Raw genomic sequence first — 16,813 nt, 5'->3', positions numbered from 1 at the left:
GACTCACTATTTTCCGGGAAGAAAAATACTCGTAAAGATATTTTATGAAATTTAACACCAAGGGAATCTTCATGAGGAAAACAAATCTCATTCATTTCGTTTTAAGAAGTCACAATGTAAGCTACAGTACCAAGGGACTAGTTTTAAAAATGGACTCCAACCTATGTTCATGTAGGCTGGGGGCCAAGTTACTCTGATCAGAAGGCATTGTCTTAGACAGCTGACTTCCTGAATCCTAACAGGGAACAGTGGTTTTCTCTCTCTTTGCACGTCTGTGTGAATGAATTGATTAATGTTTTGTGGCCTTTTGAGAGTCAGCAGTAGATGAGCTATCCTGCTGCTTCAACTCTGCCTGTCAGTCAGCAGCTCTCTGGAGTTAAATGGGTTCTGCTGCAGGCTAGATGTCTAACATCTTCACTAGATGTAGAAACTTACTTGGAGTAAGGCAATTACTTGGAGTAAGGCAGAACTGTTACTTGTAGCCAGATGCATTTCTCCAGCATCCTCTGAAACATCTGTAATTTTCAGGATAGGGCAACAGACTGGGGTTTAGGAGAGTTTTCTCTCAATCTTCCAGTACCTGAATGTTTGGGATCTGAGGGCAAGCTTCTAGGTTTCCATTTCTGCCTTTCAGTTATTTTGCCTGTTCTAGACCCTGATCCTGCAGATGCTTGGGTATATGCCCATGCCTCTCTGAGTGACAAATAAGACTAATCGGAATGGGGAAGGGAAACGGTAAGTAACTATTTGCAGGATCGGAATCCATCGTCTATGGTAGAAATAGCGTCTGTTTGCTTGCATAGTAACTAGCAGGGTGTGACTTGTTAATAAAAATACCCATTAAAGATTTTTTTTTTTCACATGGTTTCCAGTGAAGAAACCAGTCTAAACCATGTTAATTATTACAGCCACTCTCGAGTGTGGGGTTTGGGGTTTTTTTTTGTATATTTTGAGTCACTATCAGCTTGGGTTTGTTTTCCTCACTAGTGATTGTTAACAGCTTAAAACAAGTTACAGCAAGCATTTACTATCAATGTGTAGTTTTTCTTAAAACTCATGTAATAGCTTCCAAGATCTTCTAGTCAGCATCATATTTAAGTGACTTTTATGATACATCACAAGGTGATGATTATGTTTTCCATACCATTTAATGCTGTGTTCAGCTGAACATATAAGTCAGTGAGGAAGTACTGAAAAATTGTTGAGAGAGTAAAATATTTGTGGAAAAGTTCAGTCTATATTAATGTTTCATCTTTGAGATAACACTGACATTATAGACTTGGGCAGAAGTCTTGATGGTTTTTTTTTCAGTGAAGAAGATAAAGACAACAGACTTCAGCCAGTGGAAAATGCTACAAAATTATCCAACGCACAGAATATACTCCTGATACCCTCAATTATTTCATCTTGCTGTTTCTGCCACTTCTTAACAATATTAAAATAGTTACCAAATATTTCACGGCCTCCAAGATAGCTTTTCTAAATGCTGGTTAAAAGCCTAGGGCAGATTTCACTTCTTTGTAGAATGTTGAAAATACAGGAGCAAAACATATGTCTGGTTTTTTAATTTTAAAAAAGTCCATAAACCCCACAATGCTCTATTGCTTCGTCCTGTCTTTCTAATACTGTCCCATGCAGGGCCAGAGAGGGGTGGGTACCTGGAAGGAGTGCGACCTCTCTCTTCTCCACCTTCCCTACACACATTTGGGGATTGAAATGTCAGTGTCCAAGTTTGTGTACACAGGGAACATAGAAGGAAGTGGCACCTTTGAGGCTGAGCACCATGGAAAGGGCAGCAGTATGTGATCATCAGCGAGAGACTTCTGAACTGCATAGACCCTAAAAGAAGCCTAGGCTTGGGGGCAGATTACAGGAGAAGACTTGAGGGCAAGGGACAAGATGAGGCTTCAACAGCCGTTGCACCTTTAGCACAGTCTGATAGTGTCTCCCAAGGTTGTTTAAGGGTTCAGATGGCAAATGGGCATCTTCAAACTGATAAGCCGAGTGGAAATTAATTGGAGAGCATTTATGTAAAATGCAGTACATGAAGCTCTCATCTAATGTAGACTTTTAATTATCTACTACTATAAACTGTAATGTTAAACATTGTGCATAAAACTTACTTCATTATGAACATTATTAATGCAGAATGACTGACTGTAAAGTTTTTTGCTAGAGAATGGGCTCTGATAGTTAGATTTTACTGTTGCTCCATGCTGAAGTAAAGATTCTGCCTTTTTTTTCCCAGCATGGGTTTTTTTATGGAACAGTCAGAGGAGACTCATATCAAATGTAAGTTCACACAAAATAAATGTAGAAAAAATGTTCTTTTATAAAGAGTTATTTAAATAATTCCTTTCAGCTTTAGTGACACCTGCAGTGCACAATGAAACCTTTCTAGGCAAAGGTTGTTATAAATGTGATTGTTATGAATTATGTCAATTTAGCCACCAATTAACAACTTGAATAAATGATTACATTCATTATCAGGCGCGATGCAAAGCTAATAGAAGTCTGCAAGAGCTTTTCTATTGAGTGAGCTTTGGATCAGGCCCATAAGTGTATAGCCAAATAGCAATAATTTTTCTTTTTTTACATAGCTGATTTTCTTGTGTTCTATCTAGGTTGAGGAAAAACATTGAACCTTTCTGCTTCTAACCTGTGTGACCCCATTAATAAAGAATGAACACTTGTTCTAAAACTCCTGATGAAAATGAGTTCCTGTCAAAAGCATTATTGTTCTTTCCTTCCACATATGGCCATGTGATATGGTGGAGCTTCAGAACATTCTCAGCCCATGGAAATGTCAAATAATGTGCCTAAAATTGAAACATTTCTTTAGCCATCCCTATAATTAAAGAAGAGGAAGACAGACAAGCATAATGGGGGTTTGTAAGTTGTCAAAAAAACCCGCTCCCTTCTTGCCAAGATTCATTTATGAAAACATTTCTATGACTTAGAAATAAGCAGAAGGAAATAGTGATTTTTTTTTTCTATTGCTTTTTTCATAGACAACAAGCATTGTGTTGGCTAGATTTCAGTAGGGTAATTGTGATTTTCTTTACTGAAAAGCTCTCTTTTTATTTGCATAAGGTTACTCAGTATATTTTCTGAGCTATCTTGTAATTGTGTCACTTGCTATTTGAAGAGATATTTTAATGCAACACTGTGTGTGTGCGTGTGTAAATAATTTCTGATCCCAGAGTAGTCTGACAGCTGAGAACAGTGAAAAGACAGGAAATCGCTGGTAATAAAAGCACAATTTCAGTTTACAAAAAAAGGTGAGAAAGCAAACAGGAAACTGCCTTTCAATGACGAGAGTGTGTAAAACAAAATCAGAAGAATTACTAATATTCTTAAGATTGAAAATGAGAACAAAGGGATCTCTAAAGCAGGGTGGTTTTTAAATTGTGTGACAAGTACTTAAAGTGAGTCATTGACTAGAAAATAAAACTATTCATATAAAACGTTTGCTTAATTAGAACTGTGAGAGTTTCTGGGTTTGGGGTACAGTTTAAGTCTGAAGCTGTCTGTTAATCCCAGGTGTCCCTGTGGCAGGCAATGTGAGGCAGGACTCATATATTTGTCTGGTCAGTGTCACTCACACGTCACCATAAGACTGGATGAGATCAAGGGAGAGTGGCAGACCAGGCGTGAAGTGCTGGATTCTGCTCTGAGGGTGCCCTCACGTGTGCTCTAAATCATAAGGCATAATTGGGGTTCCCCTGAAACGACCAGCTGTATCACCCAGAACTTTTTCCTGGGTGCTTCTTTAGGCAATGAACATGAAATAGGCCCAAACTAGCCTTTAATACGAAGTCAATGCACCTCCTGAACTGTACTGCACAAAGCCAGCATTAGACTGAGATATACATGAAACATCTAGAAGTAGGTGAGAAAGGAAACTGTGTGGGCTACACATGTAGCATTTGCTAATGCAAAGTTTTTGCCTAGTTCCTTTGATTTCTATGAAGTTCAGTTAGCGGCAGCATAGTGGAACTACTGACATCTGGTAGTTGTTATAAGAATGTTGCTACGCTTTTAAAAAGTTAGGGTTGGGTCAATAATGAAAAGCTGAATTTTTTGTCTCTGCTCATACTGGCTTTGTGTGGTATGGTTCCTTTACAGCAGAATGATGCCTGATTCACAGCAGAGTTCAGGGAAAGAGAATAAGACACCTCTATGAAATGGCATGCTAAATAGCTCAGGTCTCTCTTGCTGGACTGGAATCTGCAATAATTAGTATACTTCAAAGGAAATTAAATGACCACTTGGAATTACTCCTAAATTTAATTATTTTATGTTTGACTGTATCTGATTTGAGCTTTGAGGCAAAAGAGGAATCAAAAAGATACTTCTGAACACCTTCTGGATGTCGTCATTAAGAAAGTATATGCGATATTAAAAAAACTAAATATATATATGTATTCAAGCATTCCAGCCTTGATAAGACATGAATGTGCAGACTTTTCATGTCTGAGGTTATTTGTAGTATTGTATTGAATAAGATAGTGCTCATCTACCTGCTGGATTACATGTGTTGTACAGCAGAGCCATGCAGGGTCAGCAACAGTGCTGTACAAGTAGGAAGAATGCTAGTGAATCACCTGTTCTTGGATCAGTTTGCCTGCAAGGGCTGGAGGCTGGAGGACATGAAATCTTTGATTGGTTCCTATGCCACTTGTAAAGGTGAAATGTGCTTTTCTGGCACTGAATTACAAAAATGTTCTAGGCAGAAAAGCAAACAAGTAGATGAAGATCTGCCATTTTCAATCTCAATAAAGCAAAATGTCCTATTGCAAGAAGAAAGGAAATATGGAAGAAGCTTCACTCCTCTTGCCTACTTGCTATATGGGCTAGGAGGGAGAAACCATGCATACAATTGTTGCATGTTTTTTTCTAAGAAGTGCTTTGTAATAAATTCAGTGGTCAGAAAGCAGGGTGACAGTGACAGGACAGGTAGTGTATATCAAAGGAAAGCACCCTGCCAGTGTGACATGACTTTGCACATCAGCAGTCAAAAGGAGGTGTAGGAATGCCTTGTAGGAAATAGAAGACGACGTAGGCTAGGCATGCTGTACAGATCAGAAAGATATGTTTGACAAACATGGTACCAACATCAAACAATGTTGCATGATGAAAAGCAGTGGTTAAGGAATGAGTCGCTGTAAGAAGCAGTGTGCTGTCCTATACAGTAGGCTGCTATGACAGATGCTGAGTGGTTCAGATGTGGGACATTAAGTACACCATAGCACAGAATAACCAGTTTTAAAACATGCCGTGGAGAGCAGAAAGCATCTTTATGCTGACTCTTCCATGATTGAGAAGGCCTTTGTGCTTCTCAGGTAATAAAACTCAGTATACTCTTTAATTGTTAAGGTGGATTGTAATGGACAGTACCTAATGCACTGTTCCAGCCTTGGCAGTAAAGACAAAACCATCAGGTATCCTCAAATGAAAATAGGGCTTTTTTTTTTTTTTTTTTCCAGTCACCCAGCTATGCTGCTGTACTGAAAGAAGTGTAGAAAATAGCGCATGAAGAACTACTTTGTATTTAATATAAAGCTGTCAGATGGCTTTTTGCATTTTGCAAAAAGATTTTCTGTTGATTTTGCTATTGCCTGTCTTTAAATGTGTGCTGGGCGTATGCAGTTGCTGTTTTATACATGTATTCAGTGGAAGTCTGTCTGTTTGTGACTGGATGTCTTCATTGCTACAGCATTGGAGGGGGTGGTAGAATTCTACCAGCAAACCTACTTTTATTTCATTATTTGATGCTTCCCTCAAGTTTTTTCTGGTAGTTTAAAAAGCAAACAAGTGTTTATATATTTGCCATCTCTGATATTTCAGATCTTTGCTGTTTTTAATCTACTCAGTCTAGCATGTAATCCATTTGTGTAAAACATTTCATCGTGCAAGAGTGAATTCAAATTAAGAGATCTACCCTTTCACATGCCAGGCTGAAACTGTGCAACTGGACTTTCTTGAGATGGATGGAGAGATTAACGTGTTTTCTTTTGCTCTTTGCTCATTTTCTCCATCTGTCACAGTCATCTAGATATTTATGTAGAGAAGGATTTCTGTAAAATAAAAGTACAGAATTAATTATGCTTTTTGAAACAACCTTTCCTTCTCATCCTTTGTTCATTGTTTATTTTGTGTGGTTTTGAGGGTTTTAATAGAAAGGCTCTTTGGCTCTTCAGGTGCTTTTGCAATAAACAATTAAAAAATTACGGTTAATGGTGACCATCCTTCAACTTTTTCCCCACCATCCAAAAGTTTTATTTCAGAGTCCTCAATTCAAAGGTAGTGTTTTATAGTTTAGTTTAATAGCCCTTCTGTGGATTTGGACAATTGATTTTTCAAATCCTTTAAATTTTTGGCATTTACCATGTCCTGTGTCAAGGAATTCTGCAGCTTGATCTAAAATCTCAGTTTTGAACCCTATTAGGTTCCTGTCTCTTTGAATGCCCATGAGGGACTTGGAAGAAGCAATGAACAATTGTTTCATGCTTACTTACTGTCCTGGTTTCAGCTGGGATGTAGTTAACTGTCTTCCTAGTAGCTGGTACAGTGCTATGTTTTGAGTTCAGTATGAGAAGAATGTTGATAACACTGAGGTTTTCAGTTGTTGCTCAGTAGTGTTTAGACTATAGTCAAGGATTTTTCAGCTTCTCATGCCCAGCCAGGGCACCTGACCCAAACTGGCCAACAGTGTATTCCATACCATGTGTCGTCCCATCTAGTTTAGGAACTGGGAAGTGGGGGGGCAGGGATTGGCCGCTCGGGGACTGGCTGGGTGTCGGTCGGCGGGTGGTGAGCAATTGCCCTGCGCATCACTTGTACATTTCAATCCTTTTATTACTACTGTTGTCATTTTATTAGTGTTATCATTATCATTATTAGTTTCTTCTTTTCTGTTCTATTAAATCGTTCTTATCTCAACCCAGGAGTTTTACTTCTTTTCCTGATTTTCTCCCCCATCCCACTGGATGGTGGGGGGAGTGAGTGAGCGGCTGCGTGGTGCTTAGTTGCTGGCTGGGGTTAAACCACGGCACTTACCTTCTTGTCATTCATGATTTTATAGACCTTATCATGTCCTTTCTTGCCCATATCTAAGGCTACTTCTCTGTTTATTGCTGGTATAGAAGCTCTTCTCTAGTTTTGATAATCCTTGCAGCACTCTCTTAAACCTTTTTCTCACTCTACTATATCCTGTCTGAAAATAACAGACCGGAAGCGTGTATAGTATTCAACCTGTGAATGCACAGTGTGTTTCTGTAGTGGTACGATGATAATTTTCTGCTCTTTCTCTATTCTGTTCAGATTTCTAGAAAATCTGAACGTTCAGTTTACTTTTCTGAGCATAATGGAATGCTGAATGAAATATTTTCCTGTGGATTTCAGAGGACTATGTAAATTAATAACAGTATCCTCTCTCTCTGCAGCTGCCGATGGAATGGTATGTAATGAGTTATGCTCAAGTGATGGCTGTTGGGGGCCAGGGCCAGACCAGTGTCTCTCCTGCAAGCGCTTCATCAGGGGAAGGACCTGCATAGACTCTTGTAACCTGTATGATGGGTAAGATATTTCCCTTGCACTTTTCCCTGAAGTTGCTGATTACATTGTTCAGGACTTTAATGAGTAAGTTATTTTGGGTTTGCATTAATCAATATCTGGCTCCATTGCCAATATTACTGATTTTGCGTGGAATATTTTGTGGGATAAGTTTTAAGGATTTCCAAATCTGAACTTGTGTAGAAGGCTTTACTTAGTATTCTGCTGACTAAAATCTTCATGCAACATCAAAAGTTTGTTGCACCTTTTGCATTGCTGTTGATGTTAGCAATTCAATTTAGGTGAAGACTTACGAAAAACTGCACCATTTAGCCCTACTTGAATATTCAGAAACACATACAATTATGTTCTTTCAGATAAGTTAGATTTAGGCATGTGACAAAGAAATTCTCTGATTAAGGACCCCAAAGTAGGAAAACTCACTCTCTCTCTTTTTAGATAATGCACTGCTTATGTGTACACACAAATATAAATTATAAAACCAACATGAGTTCTTCCCTTTCCTTTTGCCACTCATGCATGTGCACCATCTTTTCTTGAGGGTGGGTAGAGGAATACATACATTTGCACAGCCAAGGTGGCTGAATCTGCTTTGTGACAGAAGAATAGAGCTGAACTGCTTATATTAATTGCAGCAGCAGAAATTCATAATTAGGCCATGGAGGGAAACAGGTGGAATTTCGCTTCCTGTATAACAGTATAGTAAGGTTTGACGCACCTCTTTTAAAGTCAAGATAAAAACCCTAAATGATTTTTATTATCTTTTTCAGCTCAAACTGCTAGTTGAAAATAAGATCACTGTATGGTTTTGTTCTCTTTCTTTTCCTGCCTTGGATGCCAACTCATGTAACTGTTAAGGAAGGAGTATTGAATTAACTCTCATACATACATAAAAATATTCTAAACTCTTCTATCTGGAGAATGCATGCAAAAAAAATCTTGTCAGAGTACAGTTTTATATGCTTAAAAGCTCCTCTTCTCTCCTCCTCTGCCACCCCCCCGCCCCCCAAAAAAAAGTTGCAGACTACAGTTGTGTTCTCATATGCACCAGAATATATTGGACCACATTTGGTGGCTTGCTGCCATGAAGCCTATGGCAGTAAGATCACTCATGACCAGCCCTCAAGTCAGGATGTTCTGATCTGTATCAATTACTGAATTGTATTTACACTTTCCTCAGGCTCAATTCCTTCCTAAATATGTGATTTCTAACCTGGGCTTGGGGAGAAGTTTTTTGTTTGTTTGAGAGCTCTGCACACTCATCTCGCAGGGCAGCAACAATACTTCAGGGAAGGGTCAGAGGTATTTAACTTCTCTTAGTCCTCAACAGGCAAGATCTATCTCCAAAGTTAGAGAAGGATGAGCTCACTTGCAGTAGTTGTGAGGTCTTCTTCAGCTGTATTGTTGCAATACAGCCTAATGGCTGTAGAGGAGTGGAGGGTGAGCATCGATGAACTAAGCAGAGAGGCCTTTACCCTTTACTTGGATACTACTAGAACCCACTAACATAAGTGTGCAGCACATGTTTAACTGGTTAATGCAATGAGATGGGATCCATCTGCAAAGCTTAGGTCTGTCCAGTCTGAGCTAGTTACATATATTCTGTCTTTGGTTAGTGGGAGAGAAATGACCTGTTCAGATGTTAATTAATCTCAGCCTAGAAGAGGGTGGGATGAATTGTGTTGAGAGGGTGCTGGAGGTTTGTTGTGAGGGGCAACTGGCAGCTGAAATGAGACACCTTGTGTTTGAAGAAAGAAATCCCACCTACTATTGCTACTCCCCCCCCCCCCCCCCCGGGGCTAAAAAAAAAAAAAGAAAAATCACTTGGGTGATAGTTTCTTGTGGATACATGAAATAAATGAGCAAAAGGATTTGACATTTTATAGATTCAGACCTCAGTCTAGAATTGTTGATGAAAAAGTTACGAGCCTTTTGGAGAACGGGCTTTTAAAAAAGAGTGTTCATAGAGACTTAACTAAAACAAGAGCAGCACTATGATCAATGCTCTTTCTAATTGTTTCCTACCTGATAGTATGTCTCACATGTAACAAGTGGCTTCCTGAATCTGAGCCATGAGTGACAATTCCATAGATAAAAATCAAGAAATGAGTTACTTAGTCCCATTAATGAGGTCCTTATTTTTTAAGGAGAGAGGGGAAAAAAAACCACTATAGTTTTATACTGGTAAACAAGATGTCTTCTGCTTCACCTGCCTGTGAATGAGGTTGCTGATGGGGCCTGGTTTTCAGCTGGTGTACAGCAGCATAATGTCGTTAACAGAAGTGATCTCAGCTCACCTTAGTGAAGCTGAAATGATTTCCACCAGGTAGAGAGCTAGCCATTTTGTCTCAGTTTCAGTCTCACTTTTGGTTTCTCCTAACCTGCCTGCAAAATACTTTTCTAGGGAATTTCGAGAATTTGCAAATGGTTCTGTCTGTGTGGAATGTGATCCCCAGTGTGAAAAGATGGAAGAAAACATGATCACGTGCTATGGACCGGTAAGAACAAAATTTGGTATATTATGGGCTAGCTTGTTAAAGTGTGCTAAAGCACAGACATTTTCTGTTTACAGACTTTAAAGCAGCTATTGAAAATTAATGTTAACAAAAGCAGAAAATATGTGTATTTTGCATGTAGGGAAAGAATTCTTCTCATGTTAAATTGGTGCTGGGAATAAACTTCCTTGGATCAACCTCCTTTAGAAAGTGGTTTTAAAAGTTTTCCTTTTCTTTCCTGAGTTGTCTTAATGCCTTAGTGGTACAGATGCACAAAATTTTTAAATGATAGATAGCATGCAGTTGTGATTTGAGTGCCCTCTTTTATCACTGTTTCATTCTTTATACTCAGTTCTGTCCTGTTCTACTAAACTTCAGTTACATTTTTTTTTTTCCACAGAAATTGTGGGAATTTGTCTCAATCTCTCGATTAGCTTAAACAATATGTTGGTTGGGGGTTTTTTTTAACTTAGGTTAGCCTTTTAGGTTGTTCTGATAGAGCATTTTTTTCACGCATCCTAAATGAATGTTAACTGCGGCTGTCACCTTTATAATGGCCAGTGAGTCTTCTTTCAAAGATTATTGCTCTTTTGTGAGATAGAAGTTGTCTCTTTCTTTTAGTCCTTAGTATATTGCCAAGATTAAAAGTCACAAGTATCCCGGGCAATGAGGAGTTGTATTTTAGGTTCTTCATTGTTGAGAAAATTTAACCCATAAGTTATTTCCTTATTTCTGTGACTTACCTACTGAATGGAAAAAAAGACATCACAATACTGTGTTTTCTGCAACACAACCATAAAGCAAGAAGCTAATGTTTCAAGTGTTCAACCCATGAGTGAAATTTGGATTTGTAGCAGGGCTTATGGACATAAAATCCTAGACCAGTGCCCAACATGAACACCAGATTTGGTTATACACTGGCTTATCATCACAGCTTTAAAATTTTACTTTTACATTCTCCAGGAGCCTTGGTTTGTAGTTCGTAACAGTCTAGTGTACATATGTATTAAGACGGAGACTTTGTAGTTCTTAAGTATTGTTGCGACCAGATACCACAGGGAGAATGTACTGTGGAAAAAAAATCTGGAGTGCAGAGGTAGGGGATCCCGCTGAAGGGCCATTGCAGTTGCTTTGCAAATGTGGTTCAGTATTGAACAATGTTGCGGGAAATTTCTCAGACTTAAAATGGGCGTAAAGTCCATTGTGTTAAGTACACCAATAATATTGAGAAACCCATTTAGAAGCTGGACTTTAATCTTACGCTCTACAGAATAAGTTTATGGCCAAAAGAACCAGGATTTACATATCTGCTGCTCCTTAACAGAGACTGGAACCATATAGCAAATTCACTGTTCATTGGGAATGAAATGTTACTACAGTTATTGCTGACTGTGCTGTCAATCTAGGACCTGCAATTGTAGTGCAGCAGAAGACAGAGTAACTTGAATGCACTGCATTTCTTTCTTCCACGCTTTCCAGGGACCTGACCACTGCACGAAGTGTTTCCATTTTAAGGATGGTCCAAATTGTGTGGAAAAATGTCCTGATGGCTTACAGGGGGCCAACAGCTTCATTTTCAAATACGCTGATGAGGATCGTGAGTGTCATCCATGTCATCCAAACTGCACCCAAGGGTAAGTGCAAATTCTGTGAAGTGAGGCATCCTATTTACTGTTTATAGTACATGATGATTTATGTGCAGTTTGGCTTGGTAAAGCATTTGTCCCACTCCTGAAAACAGAGTGTGTGCAGCAGTAATGTGACCTTTGGTTTTCAGGTCTCTCGTGACATTCGGGTTCCAGTCGTGAATGTCTAGCAGCTTATCAGAAGAAAAACTTACACCCCTTTGAAAACCATATAGAACAACTTTTCACAGCAATGCTTTTAGCCTTCCTTTTAGCAACCACTGGTTTGTAGCAAATGCTGCTGTTGACACTTAAGTGTAGGCCTGTAAAATGACTTATTTTTAGTATTTGCTTGTTGACAGAGTTTTCATCTATGCTTCTTGATATTGGTGAACTAACCTGGCAGCACTACTGTGAAACTAAAGTGTTACTGCTCTCTTTTTTCTTATGGGGACTGATGCAAAGGGTTTGTCTGAAACCAGACTTTGTACAGGAGTCTGAGTATCAACTCCCCAAGTCCTGTCTAAGTGTCCAAAATCACTTGTTGCATTTGGAAATATACAGCCCATGTATCTGAGCGACAGTTAAGAATTTGTGCAACAAAAGAATAGTAGTCATATATACAACTATTGTTTTGCGTGGGCCACGTAAGTTATAAACGTCTTCTCAGTGAGACAGTTGATGGTGTCCAGCATACAAAGAAAGGGAGAGGCAGCCAGGGGAAAAAAGAGAAAATTTCAGCCAGTGAAATAATCTTTGACAAGAGGCTCTTATTGTTTAGCAGCTAAAATTAAACCAGGAAATTATTCAATGTAATCTTGATGTCAACAGCTGTTGCCATTCAAAACGAGACCTTTTGCTGGTTTTGCAAATCTAATTACAATAGAGCCATTAGGAAAATGAAAGTGAGATTGCAAAGACACAGCCAGGATCTGTTACAGATTTGTCTTCCCCTCAGACCCTTTAAATCAGTTACACAATAATAAAAGTGCTGCTACTGTGGAAGAAGAGTGTAAGAAGAAACAATACGAAAAGATCCACTTTCTTCAGGAGTGCTGGTCCTGTATTTGATAGATGGTGCAACTGCCAATTCTGATGGAATCTGACAAGCCCAACTATGGATGATAGATTTACTGTCCATCCTGTGTAAGAAGTGCCTTGCAGCTCTGCTGGCCTCTCAGAAGACCAGGATGTGACACTTCTTCCCATTCCGTCCTCTTTTCTGGGGAGGTCTAACGGATGTAACTATTACTAATCTTCGTGGCACAACTGTGTTTCTCCTAGACCAGGAAGGGAGCAGAATGTTTTCCATGCCTTTCCGCTTCTTCCTATGCATCAGTATTTTGCAAGTGGTTGGTTGTTTTTATCTCCCAGAATAGAACTGGATCAAGAAGGGAGGCTTTTATGCCTTGTGATGGAAATCTGACATACTAGTTCATAAACAAATAGGAAGGGCATTAAGCAGTTGTAACTGAACTTGCCAGTATTCATTGGTGACCCTTGGTGACACAGGGTTCCTTTATGCTGAGTTACGTTGTCATTTAATCCTTGAACTTTCAGTTTTCCCTTCTTTTTATTTTCTGCAGCTGATTAGGTGAAAGAACATCTCGCTTAGCATCATGTGCCAATCCCCAGAGAAATGACAAACTACCACTAGTAAAAGGGCCAAAGGTCTCACCCAGGTTACATAAGCAAAGGTGTGGTTATCTCCCACATGCGGAGCTATCCCTTTGCCATGAGTCAAATACTATTCCTCATAGAAATCCTCATCCTCTTATTACACAGTTGATGTGTCTATTCTTAGGTATTTTGTTACCCCTCACAAAAGCAACACCCCACCATCCCCCAAACCTGGGTAAGCATGGGTATTCTTTTCTAGTGTTCCTAAAGACTTTCTGGCCTGTGATTATGTTAATGAAACTGTTAATGACTGTCCCAGATGTTTGGGGTTTATGGGTTTTCCATCTTCTTGCCAATGTTGTCAGGGGCTGAATATGCCCACAGAGAGAAGGGAAATCAGTTACTCTGTCTCCTTTTCTCCTTCAATACTGAATTCTCTAGTTTCATACCCTTCCTTTAGAAATTAATATTTAAATTCCCCTCAATCAGAATTCTTCAGTGAAATAGGTTGTGGAAGGAACACATCTTGATATTAGGCTCATGACTGAATGGCTACAGAGAAACAGTAATTCTACTTCATCTAGCATGTCCGTTCTCCTCTTTGTCAGGTCAATTGCTGGAGTAAAACCGATGCCCTCGCAGTACACCTTGGATACTCGTCAAAAAGTGTTGAGCTGCTGCAGAGCAGTGCTCCCAGTGTGGTATTATCTCATTCTTGCAGTGCTGCTCTCTTTGAATCAGGCTGCTTGCTAAAATGGGTTGTTAGTTCTCATACATTGTTTTTAGTCATCCCTACCTGTTGTTGTCACCAAGGAAGATATCTGTCCCACTTCTATGTTTCCTCTGAGCTTTTTGCCACAATTTCATCGTGGCACTTGCCAGTGATTGCTTTACACCCTAGAGCGTGAGATTTGCTAACACCATTCTCCTCCCTTATTCAAGTATAATGACTGCTTCTTTTAATAGGTGTGTAATTATCCAGCCCTGTTAATGACCTTACACTGACTAAGAGAACTATCAAGGAGTGACTTCCTTGGATGCAACTGTGCTCTTTGCCTTGCATCCCTATGATAAACATCAGCTACTTGAAGCCAGTTTGGAGCAGATCTGAGGCACATGGAACAGCTATCCCATTTAATTCAAGAGAGTCAGAAAGCATTTGGCACCTTTTCTTGCAGAACTAGCCAAAATAGAACACTTTCACAGAAATAAAATACTAATTATGTAATAGCATTTGACAGTCTGCTTCCTTACTGGGCAAGACACAAATGGGAGATCTCACTGGACACCTCCCCTCACCATAAAAAGGCATTTTCTCATACAGATTTTTGAAGGAAGTGTATTACTCTTCACCAAAACTTTATTTTCCTTCTAAGCCAAGACCAGAGAAGTCATGGAAGCCGTATCAACATGTGTGTGGTCCAGAAGGGGTTTGAAGGCAGAAGTACTGTCTTGCCCCTAAAGCTTAGGTGTATTTTTAGGAAGGCATTATGAATTCCAGATGAAACAATAGTGCAAATTCAATGGCCACAAACTCTGACTAAGAAACTGTTACTATTTCATTGATACAAAATTTCCTCCTACCCCCTGCCCTAGTTCAACTTTCTTACTATCACTATCAGTATGCAGTTCCTATTAGGTAAGTAACCCTCTGGTTTTGAGTTGACTGGCTTCATCCATAGCAATAGTTGGATGACTGGGGGCATTGCCACAACTAAGGTTTTCTCCTGTCCAGAGTTAGTCCATTTATGGTATTGTATAATCAGTTTTGTTTCCAATGGCAAAGATTTTTGAGTATTCACCTGACTAGAAATGGCTTCACTACTCCACATCCGTGAACAGTTAAGACCCTACCTTTCAGTCTTAAGGAAAATTGATGAAAGACAATATTTGTGACAGGGGGAGAAAGGATTGTTTCATGAAAAAGCAGTTGTTACTCCAGTTTTCACAACTGTTTTAACTCATCATTTTCTTTCAGAGGATCATAGAATCGTAGAATGGTTTGGGTTGGAAGGGACCTTAAATATCATCTAGTTCCAACGCCTCTGCCATGGGCAGGGATACCTTCCACTAGACCAGGTTGCTCAAAGCCCCATCCAACCTGGCCTTGAACCCTTTCAGGGATGGGGCATCCACAACCTCTCTGGGAAACCTGTGCCAGTGCCTCACCACCATCACAGTGAAGAACTTCTTCCTTACATCTAATCTAAATCTACCCTCTTTCAGTTTAAAACCATTACCCCTTGTCCTATCACTACACTCTCTGTTAACAGAGTCCCTCCCCATCTTTCCTGTAGGCCCCCTTTACGTACTGGAAAGTTGCTATAAGGTCTCCCCGGAGCCTTCTCTTCTCCAGGCTGAACAACCCCAACTCTCCTAGCCTGTCCTCATAGGAGAGGTGCTCCAGGCCCCTGATCATCTTTGTGGCCCTCCTCTGGACTCACTCCAACAGGTCCAGGTCCTTCTTATGTTGGGGGCCCCAGAGCTGAACACAGTACTCCAGGTGGAGTCTCACAAGAGCAGAGTAGAGGGGTAGAGTAGCCTCCCTTTGCCTGCTGGTCACGCTTCTTTTGATGCAGCCCGGGATGCGGTTGGCTTTCTGGGCTGCAAACGCACGTTGCCAGGTTGTTGAGCTTCTTGTCAACCAACACCTCCAACTCCTTCTTTACAGGGCTGCTCTCGATCTATGCATTGCTCAGCCTGTATCTGTGCTTGAGATTGCCCTGACCCATGTGCAGGACCTTGTGCTTGGCCTTGTTGAACTTCATGAGGCTTGCACAGGCCTACCTCTCAAGCCTGTCAAGGTCCCTCTGAATGGCATCCCTTCCCTCCAGCGTGTCAACCACACCACACAGCTTGGTGTTGTCAGCAAACTGGCTGAGGGTGCACTCAATCTCACTGTCCATGTCACCAACAAAGATGTTGAACAGTGCCGGTCCCAATACCAACCCCTGAGAAACGCCACTCATCACTGCTCTCCACTCAAACATCGAGCCATTGACTGCAACTCTTTGAGTGTGACCATCCAGCCAATTCCTTATCCACTGAGTGCTCCATCCATCAAATCCATGTCTCTCCAATTTAGAGACAAGGATGCTGGGGGGACAGTGTCAAATGCTTTGCACAAATCCACGTAGATGAAATCAGTTGCTTTTCCCTTATCCACCAATGCTGTAATGCCGGCAAAGGCCACCAAATTTGTCAGGCACAATTTGCCCTTAGTGAAGCCATGTTGGCTGTCACTAATCACCACCTTATTTTCCATGTGCCTTAGCATAGTTTCCAGGAGGATCTGCTCCATGATCTTGCCAGGCACAGAGGTGAGACTGACTGGCCTGTTGTTCCCCGGGTCTTCCTTTTTTTCCCTTTTTAAAAATGGGGGTTATGTGTCCCCTTTTCCAGTCAGTGCGAACTTGCCCAGATGCCACAACTTCCCAAATACAATAAATAGTGGCTTAGCAACTTCATCCACCAGTTCCCTCAAGACTCCCAGAT

General features: G+C 40.3%; 1 protein-coding gene across 1 annotated transcript in view; it reads left to right on the top strand.

Moving 5' to 3' along the window:
• Window positions 1-16,813, top strand: part of ERBB4 (v-erb-b2 avian erythroblastic leukemia viral oncogene homolog 4) — a 402,050-nt gene that overhangs the window by 232,463 nt on the left and 152,774 nt on the right. Inside the window, exons 13-15 of the mRNA XM_010583267.1 lie at window positions 7,449-7,581; window positions 9,983-10,076; window positions 11,553-11,707. Of these exons, the coding sequence (XP_010581569.1) occupies window positions 7,449-7,581; window positions 9,983-10,076; window positions 11,553-11,707 (382 nt within the window). The remainder of the gene's footprint in view (window positions 1-7,448; window positions 7,582-9,982; window positions 10,077-11,552; window positions 11,708-16,813) is intronic.

Source organism: Haliaeetus leucocephalus, unplaced genomic scaffold (assembly GCF_000737465.1).
Source record: "Haliaeetus leucocephalus isolate CR32 unplaced genomic scaffold, Haliaeetus_leucocephalus-4.0 Scaffold880, whole genome shotgun sequence".
In the NCBI taxonomy this organism is placed as follows: domain Eukaryota; kingdom Metazoa; phylum Chordata; class Aves; order Accipitriformes; family Accipitridae; genus Haliaeetus; species Haliaeetus leucocephalus.
This window is presented reverse-complemented; position numbering and strand designations above follow the sequence as displayed.